The sequence below is a fragment of the Sphaerodactylus townsendi genome, linkage group LG13 (assembly GCF_021028975.2).
Source record: "Sphaerodactylus townsendi isolate TG3544 linkage group LG13, MPM_Stown_v2.3, whole genome shotgun sequence".
NCBI classification, from domain to species: domain Eukaryota; kingdom Metazoa; phylum Chordata; class Lepidosauria; order Squamata; family Sphaerodactylidae; genus Sphaerodactylus; species Sphaerodactylus townsendi.
Window position 1 is genome coordinate 13873548 of NC_059437.1, and position 17880 is coordinate 13891427.

General features: G+C 47.3%; 1 protein-coding gene across 1 annotated transcript in view; it reads right to left on the reverse strand.

The window, feature by feature from the left end:
* Window positions 1–641: 641 nt before the first annotated feature.
* LOC125442443 (probable E3 ubiquitin-protein ligase MID2) overlaps window positions 642–17880 on the reverse strand; it is a 245876-nt gene continuing 228637 nt past the window's right edge. The window contains 3 exon segments of the mRNA XM_048513806.1: window positions 642–3494; window positions 7454–7517; window positions 7520–7657. Coding sequence (XP_048369763.1) covers window positions 3095–3494; window positions 7454–7517; window positions 7520–7657 — 602 coding nt within the window. The 3' untranslated portion in view covers window positions 642–3094.

Consider the following 17880-nt stretch of genomic DNA (forward strand, 5'->3'; position numbering starts at 1 on the left):
CCATGTTGTTCAATGGGGTCTGCTGACTCCCGGGAACAACATTTTGGAGTGTTCAGCCGGATGCAGCGGGAGCGGGGCTGGAATCTGCAGGAACCACTGCCCCCTCTTAAGAAAACGTCAGAATGCGAAACCTTCTTCAGAGCGTGGTTGGATACAAGCCAATAAATGAAAATGGAATTGTCGGGAAAGGAAACCTCCAGCTCTCAGTCAGTCACCCTGGGGTTCTGTTTGATGTTCCAGGGGTCCAACTAGAAATGCATTTACACAATGTTGTACATGGGCAATGCTGTGGAAGTGTGAATACCGGCACCAGTAGAGCACAAAGAGATGGGAAGAAACTTGATGAGCCAATCAGAGAAGCCCATAGGAATAAAAAAATCTAAGCAGAAAAAGCTATATTAAGATCAGTGATGCTCTTGATGGTAAACCCGATAACACGACAGACAGTGTTCCACCCCCAACCCCCATTCGCACATCCCCAATTCTGCACCAAACAAACTTGATATTGAATACTGGTTCTGGTGAGTTTTCCGGGTTGTGTGGCCATGGTCTGGTGGATTTGGTGGTCTGGTGGATCCACCAGACCACGGCCACACAACCCACACAACTTGACCAGAAGACTCAGTTGAATCTGGCGTGCAAAGCGCTTCGACTAAATACATTAAGGCTATTGAATAGGTGTACAAGCGCGTGTATTGTTTTTTAAATCTGTCCACGTGTAGGTTTGGCAGAATTTAGGGGAGGCAGAAGGGAAGAGGGTCTGTGAGAAAGGGTTATGGTGCCAAGTATGCTTGGTTGGCAACAAGGATTAGAACTAACTGGACTAAGATACCCTGACAATAATAATCTTCAACTGTTGTGGTACTGCTTACCGTATTTAAATTTTTAATGGATCGGTAGTAGAATTTTAATGTTTTGTAGAGACGTCGTACGTACTAAGCTAATAGCCCATTTATTTATCTGTCTATACTTTGGTCAGTGACTGCAATTAATAAATTTCTTTCTTGGTTTCTTGGTGCCAGGAAGGAACATATGGGTAACAAAAGAACCATTAGAATTTAGTGTGTCGTACCCCCACTATGAAAACTACCTGGAAGAAAAAGGAGAGCTCTGCAGGAGAAAGACGCCCTGCTTCTCAACCTACAAGGCCTCTGCTAGACTTTTGTCCCCCTGATTTCCAGTGCCATCAATAAGGAATCAAAGCTTTTGTATCTTTTCGTCAAAGCCTGAGATCTCAGAAGTCTATGCCTGGCGTCAGGTTCTGTGTAATGAGACTTTAACAGATGAAAAAGGACACCATGTTTCAGTACCAACATATCCTGACTGACTAAATCCAAAATCCATGCATGTTTTTGACTCTGCCATCACACTTCCTAGATTTCCTCTGCAACGTACGGGAGGGCTGGGGGCTCTCTGTTTTGGAAGCTCAGACCCACATCAATCATTCCACTCTGGAAAAATGCAGGAGGCGGGCACGGCCTTCCAAATTTTGCAAACAATTCAGCAGCTAGTAATAACGTGTCCTTTACTGCAGAGGGACCCCTGCTGGACCCTGCCAATCACCCATAGAATACTCAGCACTGGAATTTGGCAGCTGTCGCTAAATAACAAGGTACCCCTCTGAAAACTCCCAGAGTCATCATCATACGGCCTGACAATAAATTCCACTCCTACGGCCTGATTCGTTCTGTTGCTGAATACAGAGATCCAAAGTCAGGACAAGTACAAACACTTCCCATGTGCTTAATCTAGACAAAAAGTCGGCCTTGCAATTCTAGCCTTCTCTGCGCTCCCAATTCAGTGCACTGTATCCTCTGGGTGTACCTGGAACTCCTTCCCAAGACCCCTCTCCTCACCAGGAAGCTGTGCTGCTGCGTACAATATTCTCTAGGCCAGCAGCTTTCCTTTGTAATTTTCTGAAGGCTCCCTGGCTGCTCCATTCACCTGGGTTTCCCCTTCGCACACCAAAGCCAGAGGTGACATGCACTCCGTGAAAGTCCTTGACAGAAACAAGAGCTATAGGGAAGAGGAGGCGATCAGCCCGTTTTCATCTAGATGGGTTTTCCACTGAACCCCAACTATACAGACCCATCTCAGACCAAAGCATCTGAGCCAAGAGACTGGGGATCAGGATTGTTCTGGGGCCTGCACCGGTTGGAAAAACCAGACATCTTCAGCATGCTCTAAAATTCCGCCTCCTTCTCCCCATTATTCAAAACCGTTTTCCCAGTCTCATTCCGATGCCTGACAAAGGGTCTGGCAAACCCAGCTCAACCAGGAAACACACTGGGGATCATCTCTGCAGCCAAGGCACAAGCAACCCACCCTTCCAAAGCCAGGTATATTTCAGTAGTCATGGACTTCCGGGCTGCCATTGCTTCTCCCCTTTCTGCGCGAAGTGCAGTGATCCTTGTAACACTACAGGCTGCTTCACTGAAAAATCCTACGCGGAAGGTCCTTCCACATAAGGAACAAAATGCAATCTGCAGGAGCATCGCTGCATGGGACAGTCACAGCTCTGGGGTTTTCATTGCAAGCGCACAGAATCGGAGACAGGCCAAGACTGCCCTGTGCATGCATGCTGCATTTGCTCAAAACAAAACACCCGTGTACGCAACTGTCATATTTGATTGCTATATGTGGAACAGCCCTATAGGTTCTAGTTAATGGCTTGGGTTCCAAACTTCTGCTCAGCTCTCTCAACACAACAGGAGCGGGGAGAATCCCAGGTGCCCGAGGAATCCCTTTACAGACAGACGCAAACTCTCATTCATCAACATTCTGGCAACTGAGGAGGCCCCACCTCGTGCTCTGCCGCGTCACCTTTTTCCCCATCAGGAAACCAAAACAAGACATGCCGACTCCATTGGAGAAAATTCAGTAGTGCTACCCAAAACAAAACAAAACAAGTCCGTGAAACGCCACCCACACCCTCCCACGGGGCGTGCGCCAGAGACGTGGGTTTCCCTCGAGACACAAGCTAGCCAGGTGCGGCGAGTTGCTGAGTGACCCATGGGGAAGCGTAGTGCGCCTTCCAGTCCAGTGGCGCAGAAGTTCCTGAGGCTTGGCTAGGAGGGAGGGGGCTTCTCGTGCCTCAATGACAGGCTTTCATCCCTGATACATACGGGGACTCGTGGGGGCGGCAGTTGCACTCCTGCTGCTCGGGGTAGTCAATGAAGTCTGGAGCAGGCAGACCCGAGGCAACCACTAAGGATTTGTTCCAAATCGTGAAGGTGGGGCAGACAGGTAGAATAAAGGAAATCTCAAACGTATGGAGGTGCAGGGAGTTGGCCGGGTCATAGAAGGAAAATATGTTGTTGTCATAGTCTAGGAGGATGCCCAGGCGCTTCATCTGCGGGTGAACGTCCACCAGCATCTCCTTGTTATTGTGACGCACCACAAAGTTGTTGTTGCGGGAGAAGACCCAAGAGGAGGAGTTCTTGCCGATCCACTCGTTCTTTGGGGCTGATTTGTAGGCGATGCCGATGGCGTACCTGGAGAGAGAGGGAACAAGGCATGAGAGCTGGCAGGAAGTTTGTGAATAGAAGTGTTGGACTGGGGTCCCGGGAGACCTGGGGTTGAATCCCCTCCCCTACCATAGAAGCTCGCTGGGTGACCTTAGGGCAGGTCACATTCTCTCAGCTTAACTACTTCACAGGGTTATTGGTGTAAGAAAATGAGAGATGGCAGGCTTATGTTCTAAGTCAGGGACGGTCAACCTATGGCAGTGGTGGCGAACCTTTGGCACTCCAGATGTTATGGATTACAATTCCCATCAGCCCCTGTCAGCATGGCCAATTGGCCATGCTGGCAGCCAAGTTAGCCAGTCCATAACATCGTAAAGTCCATCCTATCAAACCTATAATTGCTCAGATGTTCATGGACTACAATTCTCATCAACCCATGAGCATGGGCCATTGGCCATGCTGGCAGGGGCTGATGGGAATTATAGTCCATGAACATCTGAAGCACCATAGGTTGGCCACCCCTATTCTAAGCTGTTTGGAGTGCCCCAGGGAGAAATGGGGGAGATGATAGATGGACAGATAGATAGACCGACAGACAGACAAACAGACAGACAGACAGACACACACACACACACACACATATACATACATAGATGCAAAAATGCAAAAGCATATTAAAGAGAGCCATTAGAATATATGTAAACAGAAGCTGTGTAAGATCTTGTTTTTATTTTTTGCTGGCAAAGAAAGTACATTGGTATAGAGCAGCGGGGTGGGGTGGGGAGGCTAAGTTTTTAAATTCCTGCACGCCTTGTGCTTTTGTCATGCTGTCATCCGCAGCAAGTCTTTGGGGCAACACTATAATTGGGTCAATTGATCAAATGGGCTACCAACCAGCTGACCAAGGTGTAGCGACAGCACCCTTGAAATGCAAAAGAAAGCCCGGAGGGCAAGAAAAAGGGCAGGCACAGGGTTCAAAGTGGCTTTCTGGCTACTGTGCTGACAGGTGACCCCCTACACACACAAAAACCCCAGACCCAGCAGTTCGTGCAGGATATAAAAGAAGGAAGGAGGCTGGCTCAGAGAATTGCAATTTGGTTGGATAACTGTACAGGGGCTGATGATGTTTCAATCTCAACGGCTAGAAGCCGCAAGTCCCCGCTGTGTCTTTGATCCATGAATTTCTTTGTGACACACGGCCCGAGGCTGGCTTTGAATCGCAGCTGCACCCGAGCGCAATTATTCGCGCCCTACCTCCCTGCAGAGCAGAGCCAGCGGTCTCTCTTTCTCACATACCCAGAAAAGTACACATAGCTGCCACCGCACATTTTTAAATGAAGCCCTTCAGCGAAAGAGACCGAATGAAAATGGGCTTTCTGAGAAGCACGTTTCCGAACTGAGAGGAGCTCCCTGCAGAAGGACATTTTAATGAAATATGTAAGCCCTGTGCGCTGGATGCCTGGCACCGAGCTTCATGATTTGGAAATGTGTGTGTGTGTGTGGGGGGGGGGGGGGGACAGTTTGGTGCAATGGTCCAGGACCCATGCCTCACCTTAACACTGGGGTTTCTGCTCTCCTTGACATCAAAGTTGTAACAGTTTGTCCAGTTGCCATGTTTGGGAGGGGGGAATTCACTGGGAGCGCTTTCGCTTCTGCAAGTCCCTGATTATCTTCTGTCCTTGAGGTTTGCAGCTGGGAAGAGCCTCCAGGCTGGACACAACTGACTCTGGTTCTGGTGGGTTTTCCGGGCTGTGTGGCTGTGGTCTGGTGCATCTTGTTCCTAACGTTTCACCTGCATCTGTGGCTGGCGTCTTCAGAGGTGTATCACAGAGGGAAGTCTGTCACACACTGTGTCCAGATGCCAGCCACAGGTGCAGGCAAAACGTTAGGAACAAGATCCACCAGACCACGGCCACACAGCCTGGAAAACCCACCAGAACCAGTTGAATCCAGCAGTGAAAGCCTTCGACAATACACTGCTAACTCTTGTTGTTCCCATGAGGGAGGTGGGGATTGTGCTATCCATATTATCAACTGTTCTGTCTTTCCACTGTTCCTGACCTGCTTTCAATAAAATCCTTTGAACCCTCACTAGTGTTTTATTGCCTGAGCGGGGGATTGACACAGTTCCTGTACTAGAGGTACCACTTTTTCTAAGCAGTTCAACGAATCGCTTACATTAAAATTCCATTGCTGACCAGTTCCAGTTGTTGTATCTTCAGGGTCTAACTAATTTTATTTTTATTTTTAAAAAGCAAACCATGCAACTTCCACAAATTCAGGTTGGTTTTTAAAAGCCTGCCTACAATATAGTTGCACTCAACCACTCCGCATAAAACAGCAACTATTAATATATACAACAAAAGCCCGGAAGACAAGCCAATAAACCATCAGATTAAATGGGGAAAGTCTTCAGAAATAAGGCAATGAAAAAGGTAAAGGTAGTTCCCCGGTCAATACTGACATCACACCAGAATGCCTACATCACATCGCTGTATCTATCAGGCAGACAGTGTTTACAGTGTGGTTTGCCCTTGCCTTCCCTAGTCGTCGACACTTTACCCTCAGCAAGCTGGATACTCATTTTACCGATCTCGGAAGGATAGAAGGCTGAGTCAACCTTGAGTCAGCTACCTGAAACCGACCTCCATTGGGATCGAACTCAGGTCAGGAGCAGAGCTTTGACTGCTATACAGCAGCTTACCACTCTGCGCCACTGGGTAGTCTGAAATGACGATCTTTCAAAGCAGCCCCATACTGGACCAGAGCCCTGGTTCATCAAGGTCAGGACTGTGTATTCAGAAGGTCCTTAAAGGCACAGATCAGCATGCTCAAGTGAGCCCAGAGGCAAGCAGGTAGACAACGAAGCTGTTTTCAAAAAGCAGTGTTATATGTGCACAGCGATTCAGACCCATTAAAAAGCGGGCTGCGCTAATTGAAACTTCTGGAATGTCTTCCAGAGAAGTCCCAGTAATCCAATTTGCAGCAATCCAATTTGGAGACTGCAAAAGCATGAATCAGCATAGTTAGGTGGGCAGAGTCAAGACAGAAGGGCAATTTCTGAATTAAACACTAATGATCAAACAGCATTCTTTGCAACAATACCAACATCCAATTCCCATTAAAGAGATGGGTCCAGGAATTCTCATACGCTCTGACCAGACAAGGATAAATTAATTCCATCGGAAAGAGGCATGCCAGTCAACTTTCCCAGCTGGCATCACCTCAGTCTTATTTGAGCAGCAGCGGTGAAGGGGTTAAGAGCAGGAGACAAAGAGGGGATACAAATCCAAACTCTTCTTCTTCATCATCTGCATTCTGCTTGTTTTCCTCACACTTACTTGACTGCAGTATCCAGCCCCTGATTTACATCGAAAATAGCTGCAGCTAGAGGCTTACAAAAATTATTATTAAGCAGAGTTTGGATTTATACCGTGCTTTTCTGTCTTGTAAGGAGTCTCAAAGCGGCTTACAATCACCTTCCCTTCCCCTCCCCACATCAGAGACAGCCTATATAAGGGTTGGCATTTGAGATGGCTTGCTTTCCTCTCCTCTTCCTGTACCATTAATATATACAAGCGGAAGCCATGGTTTTGAATTGTAAACCATCTTGAAGGCAGGGGAAGCATGGTAGCATAGGAACGTTGCAAATAAATAAACATGGCAGTCGTCATGCGTCGGACCCAAATAACCTAGGACAATGTCTAGATCAGGGGTAGGGAACCTGCGGCTCTCCAGATGTTCAGGAACTACAATTCCCATCAGCCTCTGTCAGCATGGCCAATTGGCCATGCTGGTAGGGCTGATGGGAATCAACAATTCCCTAACATCTAGAGCTGCACCGTCAGTCGATATCACAATGGGAATGAAGTCCTGAACTGACCAGCCAAGGCAAGTGTTGCCCAGTTCTCCTTGTGATCTCAGTTCAGTACATGCCCCACTCCGTTGGCCAATATTAGTTCGGCAGCAGCAACAGAATCACCTACCATGTGGAGGAGCCCACGGTCACCTCCCAATAATGGCAGCCACTGTCGATGAATACGTTGCTGCACCGTAGCACCCTGTCCCACTGAACCTCTCGGGCGTGTGGCTCTTTTTCAGGGAGCTCTCATCTTTCTCCATCTGGAGCCCGTCATTGGAGATCTTCAGCTTCTTGTGGGCCATTTTGGGGTCCAGTTTGAAGGGCTGGCCTGAAAGGACAGAAATAAGCAAACTGTAACGCAGTGCAAAGAAAACTTGGAAGTTCTCTTTCTCCTCCCCCCCCCCCCCCCAATATGTTCTTCTACACAGTTTACAACATATTGCTCCAGAAGATCCTACTGTAGGGCTTTTCTCCCAGCATTGGGGACAGTATGCAGCCCAATCAATGCTCCACGGCATACCTATGGCATATCATGCACATCTGAAAATGCTGCACCTGACGGACTCTGGGACCCATCTCAAGATATTTCTGGATCTTAAGCAAGAAAATTCAAAAGGTGCCCTCTTCCAATAAGTATCATGATTTGCAGGTGGATGGATCCTTGGGTGGATCCAGTGGGGTTCTTAATAGATCCTGTTTCTATGAACCTTGAGGAGAAAAAATCTCCTGCAGGGATGCACTCCAGAACATCAGTGCATCAATGTCATCCTGAGCTCAGGGCAAGACTGCCCCTGAATCTAGGCTATCAAAAACAAAAACAACAACAAAACATCCAGGCATCAAAATTTGTTCCCAAGCCAGGCTTAGCTTTGCCAGTGCCACAACTACACCCCTGAAATATGTATTCTGGGAAATCTTCATGGCCAATCTGTGCACCCTGAGAATCCAAGATCCGTTCTAAAAAACTACAAACTTAGAGCTGCACAAACCGGCCATGAGATAGTCTGAGAACTTTCTAACCCAAAGAGACTTGACAAAGGAAATCTGAGATGTCCAGTGTGTTTTTTTAAAACCCCCACAAACAGCTGCCAGGAAAAGGGTGCTGGTGGAATTAGGTTGGAGAGAGACCATGTTCATTTCTTCTCCTGTACCCTATTTTCCTGATCTAAAGTATACTTGCAGAAGCTGCTACAAACGTAAGAAAGGATGCACCTGACAGACTCTGCATATCGGGGTCAAGAACGGAAGATGGGGTGGCACAAATCATGGACAACGGCACCCGAGGAAAGGTCAACCAAGACTCCTGCCTCTACAACAGGAGGATAATAGGACTGACCTTCTTTACTGTCTGGCAGTTACAATTACAAAACTAGGCAAATGAAGGGCTTTGAACACTCCAAAGCACTATAAAACATTTAAGTACCATTGACCAGGGCAGCCCAGGGAGGGGGGAAGACCATATCACAAGATTTGGCCACACATAAATAGCAAACATAAGAGACTCAAGAGCACTTTCCGTGTCATGCATGGAAATACCTGAGATGTATTGTCAAAGCCTTTCGTGACCAGACACACTAGGGCAGGGGTAGGGAACCTGCGGCTCTCCAGATGTTCAGGAACTACAATTCCCATCAGCCTCTGTCAGCATGGCCAATTGGCCATGCTGGTAGGGGCTGATGGGAATTGTAGTTCCTGAACATCTGGAGAGCCGCAGGTTCCCTACCCCTGCACTAGGGTGTTGTGGGTTTTCCAGGTTGTATGGAGATCCTCTGAAGATGCCAGCCACAGATGCAGGTGAAACGTCAAGGAGAAAATGCTACTGGAACACAGCCATACAACCTGGAAAACCCACAACACGCTACTACCTGGGACGTCTTTGGACATTTACCTTCATGCTTCCCTACGTGTATTTTAAAAATGTAAGCCAGGGGAGCCTTCAGGAATTGCAAAGGCCCCACCGGGCTCCAATTTCACCATAAGAAAGTTCCAATGCCTCGGGGCTGGTAATAGACAATGGAGGAGATGTTTTCAGGAAGGTGGAAATGCGGCTGGAGAGCCAGAAAAGGAAGAAAATAAGTGGTCTGAGTTCTTTAAGGTCTTATTCTGTATTAGCATTAATGGAGGTTACGCAGGCACATGGCAGGAGAGAACGGTCACCTAAAGGGAACATATAACAATCTCTCGAAGTTGCAGAAAGTGTCCATGCGTCATTCAGTGCCCCCCCCCCCCCATCCCAAGCCAGTCACTCCCCACCGCAGACGCTCTGTTATTACATGATACAGGAAGCACGCCCTCGTGGCTTCACAGTAATTTTTCCACCACGGATGGGGAAAAAAATCTCAGCTTCAAGGGCCTTTTCTTTACAAATGGCTCAGGCTGCAGAAAGCAATCAAAGGCAGAAAATGAGGTTTGGACCCTGCCGGGCTACAGTGGCGAGGCTTGGCTCCTCCACCGTCAAAGTGCACGCTTCTCAAGACCGTGCAGAAAGGCAGCAGGGAGGGAAAATATAGTTTCTGCTGTTCCAGACACTCAGCCAATGCATACTCCAACTGAACTGTATCCACAACACAACGATCTCCCAGTCTGTTAATAGAACTCATTAAGTCTTGCTATTGGGGAAGGGAGGTTGGGGAGGAAATGTCAGATGAGCAGCACATTTTGAACCGGGAGACCAGACGGGTCAGAAACAGATTCCTGAATCCCCGTGCCTCCAGGGCTGCAGGCTGAGAAGAGAACTGCCTTGATCTGCCTGCCTGCCAATACTATTGACCGGAACCCTCCCAGCCTTGGGAAACCGAGCAATTCTGGAGAGTCAGCCCTGCAATGCTGCCTTGCTATATCTCTCTGTTGTGTTCTTACCTCAAAGGGGACCAATTGTGGTCCGATCTTCACAACTACCGTACATACTCGAGTATAAGCCGAGATTTTCAGCCCTGTTTAAAGGCTGAGAAAAGTCCCCTCGGCTTATACGCGAGTCACCATTTTCTATCCATCACAAAGAGGCTGGGGGCGGGGGCGGGACAACCTCCCTGCCCCGGGAAGCTGCTTGTTGCTGCCCTCCTCGGAGGGTGAAGGGGGAACCCGGAGGCACCCTGGCTGGCTGGGCTTCGTCAAACCCTAGGTGGCAGAGGGAGCTCCTTATTTGGGCAGTGGTATCTTTCTGACCTTTGTCAGACTCATCAGCCTGACATGGTGATTCTAGATGGTGACTTTAAAGCTAGAATCGGTAAGGATGAGTATAATTTTCAGTCCACGATGGGTTTAGACCTTGAGCTTTTACCATGGCATTTTGCTCTACCCAGGCAATCTAAAGACACCTCCCTTAACCCTGCGGGTGCATACTGTATTCTTACTGCACTGGTAAATTCTTGCTTCCAGACTCTTCCCTTGTTGCCTGGCTGATGACCTCTCGGCTCGAGGTACTTAGGCATGGTTTAATCCTATCAACAGCACAGTACAATGGGTTATAGAACACATGTCACCTATCATAAGAAAACTATCGCCCACCTACACTGAAAGTAATTTATTTTTATTTATTTTATTTTATATTTCAATTTATATCCTGCCCTCCCCTGCAGGGCTCAGGCAAACAATAAAACAATAAAAACAATAAAACAGCCAATACATTATACCAGGGGCAGGGAACCTTTAACACTCAAAGAGCCATTTGGACCCGTTTTCCATGGGAAAAGAAAACACTTGGAGCCGCAAATAATTTTTGACATTTAAAATAAAGGTAACACTGTATATATTGGGGGTTTTTTTAACCTTTTACTCCGCTCATTCTGAGAAGCGCATGGATGCGCCCGCCCTGCTGCCTGTAGGGCGGGCAAGGATGGGGCCGGCAGCTCAGCTCGTGGAGCCACAGTGCAAGGGCAGAAGAGCCGCATGCGGCTCTCGAGCCGCAGGTTCCCTACCCCTGCAATATACAATGAAAAGTGCAAGAACGACGACAGATGGCAAAACCCAACTCATAAAGATCGGTGTGCTACAAAAATACCAACAGTAACGTTCCACTTTGCGACGCAATACATGCCATGAAAAATCAGCTGTATAACTCTGTATAAAAAGTAAGAAAAGTCAAGTATGGCTAAAACTGGAAGTCCGACACAGGATTCCAAAAGTAGTATTGAAAAAATCTGTAGTAATTATGCCACGGAGTGACAGGTGTCTAGGCTTTGCACGTGTTTCATTGAAAACTTGGTCACTGCTCCTTTTCAATACTTCTAATCTTTAATTACAGATCTAAATAAACGTCCCATAGTTAAACCAACGTTTTCATAATAAATGTCATCATGCACACTAACACATTTACAATTGTAACCAACCACTGACTTTTCACTGCGTGTTTTGTAGGGACTTGGAATTGTATTGTTTGTATTTTTATAACACACCAATCTCTAGAAATTGCATCACTTCCCGTGTTGCCAGGTTATAGTTTTTCTTTTCTGTAATGTATTGTATTGATGTGAGGTACTGTATTGTTTTAAGAGTCTGCAGCTGCTGCACGGTAATTGGTCATTAGCATTTGTGTTACATTGAGCGCAGCTGCAGTGTGATCTTATGCTATGTGCGAGTGGCAGCCATGCAATAAAGCGTTGTATTTTATTCCTCCAACTCCTGATTCCTGAGACGTAACATTTTCTTCTGGTCTACACATATAACAGAAAAAGGTAGCAAAAATATGATTTAGCAGAGCGCTCTGTACTGTTTCAGATTGAAGGGGGTCACATATTTGTAGTACACCCTCATCTAAAAACTCCCTGCAAACAGGGAAAAAAATTACCACATCAGGCATAAAGGTTTGAACCTCACACTTCACATGCAGGGGATTATCAAGGTAAGGCAACTTTTACAAAACATGATCCCTCACCTATTGTCATGAGCCAGCCCCTGGGCACTTACCAGGATACAGAGGACTCTGATGCAGAACTTGACAACACAATGCAGCCAGAGTTGGCTGCTCCTGAGGAAGATCAGGCAGCAAAGCCAACTGCCAGCCCTTCCCTGCCTGATGGCATGCTGGTGGAAGAGCCTGCAGATCCCCCCAGGGAACTCAGTAATGAGGCAACTGTGCACAGGAGGCAGAAGCGGAGGCAGCTGCTGCAGAAGCAAAGGAGGAGTGCTCATATTGCAGCAAGATGTGGAAAAGCAGAAGTGTCTGCATCTGATGAGGATTAACTCCTTGCAGAATCCCAACCCCTTGGACAAGGCTCTCTGTATAAGTCTTGCTGGGAGCTTGCCTCTGCCTGGGTGCAACAAGTGTGTTTCCTGTTGTCTCCGTGTGCCTGGTCTACTGCAGACTCCCAGCCAGTTTATTTGATCTCCTGTGCCACGACCTATTGAACTGACCCGTGACTAAGCCTTTGCCTGATGCCTGCCTTGACCCATTGGACTGCCTTCTGGCTACGCACTTGTCTATCGCCTGTTCTGTCCTGTGAGACTTGACCTGACTCTGCCTTCACAGCATTCCACGCCTTGCCTGCCTGCAGCACACCTATAGTCCCAAGCGGCATAGCCCCCCTGCCACTTCACTTTTCTGTGTGTGATGAAGAAGCCTCAATAATCTTTCCTGCCACTGAGAGATAGATCTCGCCGCTGCTTGAAGACAAGTATCCGACAGTGCATAGCACTACTACAGTATATCCCTTTTCTGACTGCAGGTATTTACAGTGCTTTCTCTGAAGTGGAGATGAAATGTTCATAAAATGGCAGAAGATGTAAAAGATGAGAAATTGAATTGGCCCTAGTTAGATCACAGCCACTGTCCGATGGGTGCCTGTGAATACAGAAATACAGAAAAGTCTGCACTTATGGAGGCAGTGTACCTCTGATTACCCAACGCCAGGAAACAAACACCCAGAGATGGCCGTCACCTTCAAGTTCTATTTGTGAACTCCCTGACCTGGACAGACCAAACTAATCAGGAGCAGCAGTGGCGTAGGAGGTTAAGAGCTCGTGTATCTAATCTGGAGGAACCAGGTTTGATTCCTCGCTCTGCCACCTGAGCTGTGGAGGCTTATCTGGGGAATTCAGATTAGCCTGTACACTCCCACACATGCCAGCTGGGTGACCTTGGCCTAGTCACAGCTTCTCGGAGCTCTCTCAGCCCCACCTACCTCACAGGGGGTTTGTTGTGAGGGGGAAGGGCAAGGAGATTGTAAGCCCCTTTGAGTCTCCTGCAGGAGAGAAACGGGGGATATAAATCCAAACTCCTCCTCCTCCTCCTCCTCCTCCTCCTCCTCTTCTTCTAATCTGATCTTGTAGGTCTCAGCAGCTAAGCAGGGTCAGGTCTGGTTAATACTTTGATGGGAGTACAGGGCTGCTATGCAGAGGCAGGCAATGGCAAAGCACCTCTGGGGATCTCTTGCCTTGAGATCGCTAGTTCCCATAAAGCAGCTGTGACTTGACGGCACTTCGAACGCACATTTGCACAGTAATTTGTTTTGAGAGGCAGCGTGGTATAGTAGTTAACAGCAGCGGACACTAATTTGGACAACTGGGTTCGATTCCCCACTCCTTCACATGATGGCTGCTGGGTGACCTTGGGTCGGTTCCAGTTCTTTCCGAAAGTGGAGGCACTTAAGGGCGAATCACCTCTGCACGTCTCTAATTTTGAAAACCCTACCGGTTGCTGTGAATCTGCTGTGATGTGACAACACTTTCCATCACAGAGGCAACTGGCTGGCTGTTGTTAGAAGCAAAATGCAGGACCTGGTTTTTGGCACAATCCAGCCAACCCATTTCAGGCCTCCGTAGGGCATCTGGTACCATCACAATTCCACATTACAACTGCAACTGGAAAAATACCGCCAAGAGAAAGCGCCAAAGCTGCTCTAAGGAGACTCCTGAAGCCTTTCAACTTCAAGAGTTCTTCAGAATCTATTCAAGATATTATACAATTGATGATAACAGGCAGATATCTGCAGCAGCTGTCACATACCAAGCCTGCTCCCCCTCTCCCCCCCAGCACTTTGGAGTCACCAATTTTCAACTTAAACAGGTTTAGGAAATCCCTGAATAATACATGACAGGACAGTGTGCTCACATGAGTGCTCTGCATGAAGGTACAGGATTACTGCTATTCCTCAGCTACAGAAGTGCTGAAGAGACCTGCCAAAGCGTATTTTCCCACTGCTGTTCCAGAAGAACTGCATGCCCCAAATTTCCAGGGACAATAGGCCTATGGTTTATATTTATAGCTTTTTAAGGATTTTTTTTAATCAGCTGCTGTTGTAAGGCACCACACATGCAGGAGAGGAGGGGCAGAAATGTATTTTCCTATGATAAAGAAGAAGAAGAGTTTGGATTTATTCTCCACCTTTTCTCTCCGAAAGGGAGACTCAAGGTGGCCTCCAAGCTCCTTTCCCTTCCTCTCCCCACAACAGGCACCTTGTGAGGTAGGTGGGGCTGAGAGAGTTTCAAAGAACTGTGACTAGCACAAGGTCACCCAGCAGGAATGCAGGAGTGCGGAAACACATCTGGTTCACCAGATAAGCCTCTGCCACTCAGGTGGAAAAGTGGGGAATCAAACCTGGTTTTCCAGATTAGAATCCACCTGCTCTTAATCACTACACACCATTTGGCTGTAAAAAGGCAGTTACAAAAGCAGGAAGGGACCGCTGTGATGTATGGGAGAATGCGAACAGGAGAAGCACAACCTTCCACATTTCACTGACCTTCTCTCCCAACACTGAATCCCGTTATCTGTGTCATATATATTGCACACGGGCATGCTCTGACCTCCAAGGAGCCAGCGTGGTGTCGTGATTAAGAGCTGGAGGACTCTAATCTGGTTTGATTCCCCACTTGTCCACATGGGCGGTGGACTCTCATCTGGTGAATCAAGTTAGTTTTCCTTGTACCTTCACCAGAAGCCAATTGAGTGAGTTTGGGCCAGTCGAATTTCTCTCCCCACTCTCTCAGCCCCACCTGTCTCACAAGGTGTCTACTGCGGGGAGGGGAAGCCACTCCTTAAAAATAGAGAAAAGGGGATTGGAGAGACAAAACGAAACTAATCCAAAGAGATATGAACCTTTTGATTCTGCCTACAAAGAAACAAGGGGAAAAACAAATTTCTTTTTATAGAACTTCAAGAATCTTTGTGGTTGGCTATTAACTTTGGGTATTTACGAGAGGTTAGTTAAAGAAAGTTAAACTCTAAGAGAAAACTGTTTTAGTTAGGTCCGAATGTGAAGTCATAAAAATGAAAGGAATACGGATAAGTATATTATTATACTGTTAGGAATTATAACTTATTATGGACTGAAAATTTTGTACAATGTTAACTGAACTTATTTTTGTATATGGTCCTTTTAAAGCATTTGAATTAAATAAACTTTAATTTAAAAAAAAAATAGAGAAAAGCAGGGTATAAAAATCAACTCTTCTACAGGCCTCCACTTCTCAACAGAAGCACTCTGAACCTTCCCCCTTGTGCCCTCTGCCCTTCTCAGTGGCAGGAGGTGAAAAACCTAAGGCAGAATGAACTAACTTTTCTAAAACAATAAATAAATTGTGTGGCCCCAGGCCACAGTCTGGCGCACTGCACAGGAAGAAGAGCAGATCCTGTGAGGCCAAGCATGAGCTTCTTTCCATCTCACCACAGTCCTGCCAGGGGAAGGCCGGGTATCAATAAAATAAAAATAAGCACTCTGTACTATTATCAGGCTATTTGTCCAGCTAAGCTTCTCCTGCACCATTCCTTGAAGCACTGATGGCTACTAGCCATAGAGATACCAGTGGTTCTCAACCTTCCTAATGCCGCGACCCTTTAATACAGTTCCTCATGTTGTGGTGACCCCCAACTCTAACATTTATTCATTTTACAGATGGAGAACACTGATGCAGAGAGTCTTAGGCGACCCCTGTGAAAGGATCGTTCGATCCCCAAAGGGGTCCCGACCCACAGGTTGAGAACCACTGCTCTATACCCAGAGACGCAACCCTCTGAATGACAGCATGGTGTAGTGGTTAAGAGCAGGTGGATTCTAATCTGGGGAACCGGGTCTGATTCCCCACTCCTCCACCTGAGTGGCAGAGGCTTATCTGGTGAACCAGATGTGTTTCCGCATTCCTACATTCCTGCTGGGTGACCTTGGGCCGCTAGTCACAGTTCTTCGGAACTCTCTCAGCCCCACCTACCTCACAAAGGTGTCTGGTGTGGGGAGAGGAAGGGAAAGGAGCTTGTAAGCCACCTTGAGGCTCCTTACAGGAGAGAAAGGTGGGGTATAAATCCCAAACTCTTCTTATTGAATGCCAGTGCTAGGAGGCAAGATCACGGGGAGGCCATGGTCTCTACTGGCTTGTTTGTCGGCTACCCAAGGTGACTGGTTGGTTGTTGTGCTGTGCTGTGGTTGGTTGCTGTGCTGCTGGACTAAATGGAACACTGGCCCAGCACGGCTCTTTCATATTTTCTTATCCCCAGCACTTGGTCTCTTCGGGGCCCATCTGCACAGCTCTAATCCTGCACTGCAGAAGGTCCAAGTGGGCCTTGTGTCTGGAGGAATGGCCTGGTCAAACTTGTGGTCTTCTTGCATTTCAGAGGGTACTCAGTCCAACAGGATATAAATCCTCCATAAATTTTATGGAGGAGAAGTCGATCTATGACTACCAATCTTGATCCTCCTTGATCTGAGGTTGCAAATGCCTTAGCAGACCAGGTGCTCGGGAGCCGCAGCAGCAGCAGAAGGCCATTGCTTTCACATCCTGCACGTGAGCTCCCAAAGGCACCTGGTGGGCCACTGCGAGTAGCAGAGTGCTGGACTAGCTGGACTTGGGTCTGCTCCAGCAGGCTAGTTCTTATGTTCTTATGTTCTAACAGCCACCCTTTGCTTTTTATTTTGTTGTCTGATAGAAAAAGGAGCAGGTATTTCATTCCAAATGAGGACATAACCCTGTCAAAGGACCCTGCTGATGTCTCCTCCAGAAGCAACAAGACCCCTTTAATTAGAAGGCTGGGTTTCATGGAGCACCACATTAGCAACTGCAAATAGTTATATTTGAATGCTTTTTTGGTCCCTGCACGGTGCTGGAAGATGTCAATTTTAATAGTCAGGCCATATTCTAATATTAAAGAGCTGTGATATTTTTTTTAAAAAAATCTCCCATTACTCTTGTAACAACGTGTATTTATGACCATGAGGTTGAGAATTTCTGAGTCAGTTCCGTGAAACCTGCGCTCCCTTTCTGCCAAGAGGCCAAAAGCTGAAACATCTGTGTCAAAGAATAAGAAATAAGTCTTTGAGTGGGTGCTCCATTGACCTAGCAAATGGAGTTCTCCGCGACACACGGCACTTAAGCTGTATTCAAATAGTCTCCACTGCTTGATACAGAATAGACAACCGGCCTGCCCCCCACGCCTTTCTCTAAACTCCTCTTGCCCATCAATTCATTGACACCAGCCTGCCCCGTTCTCAAAGAGGAGATCTGTTAGCACTTGGCTCATCCGTCAAGCCAGAAATCCATTCTTTCTGGGGCCTGCGCCGAAACGCCAGACAGTCAAGTGATACATTTTTAATAAAAGAGCAAGGCTCGGTTTTCATCAGTGCC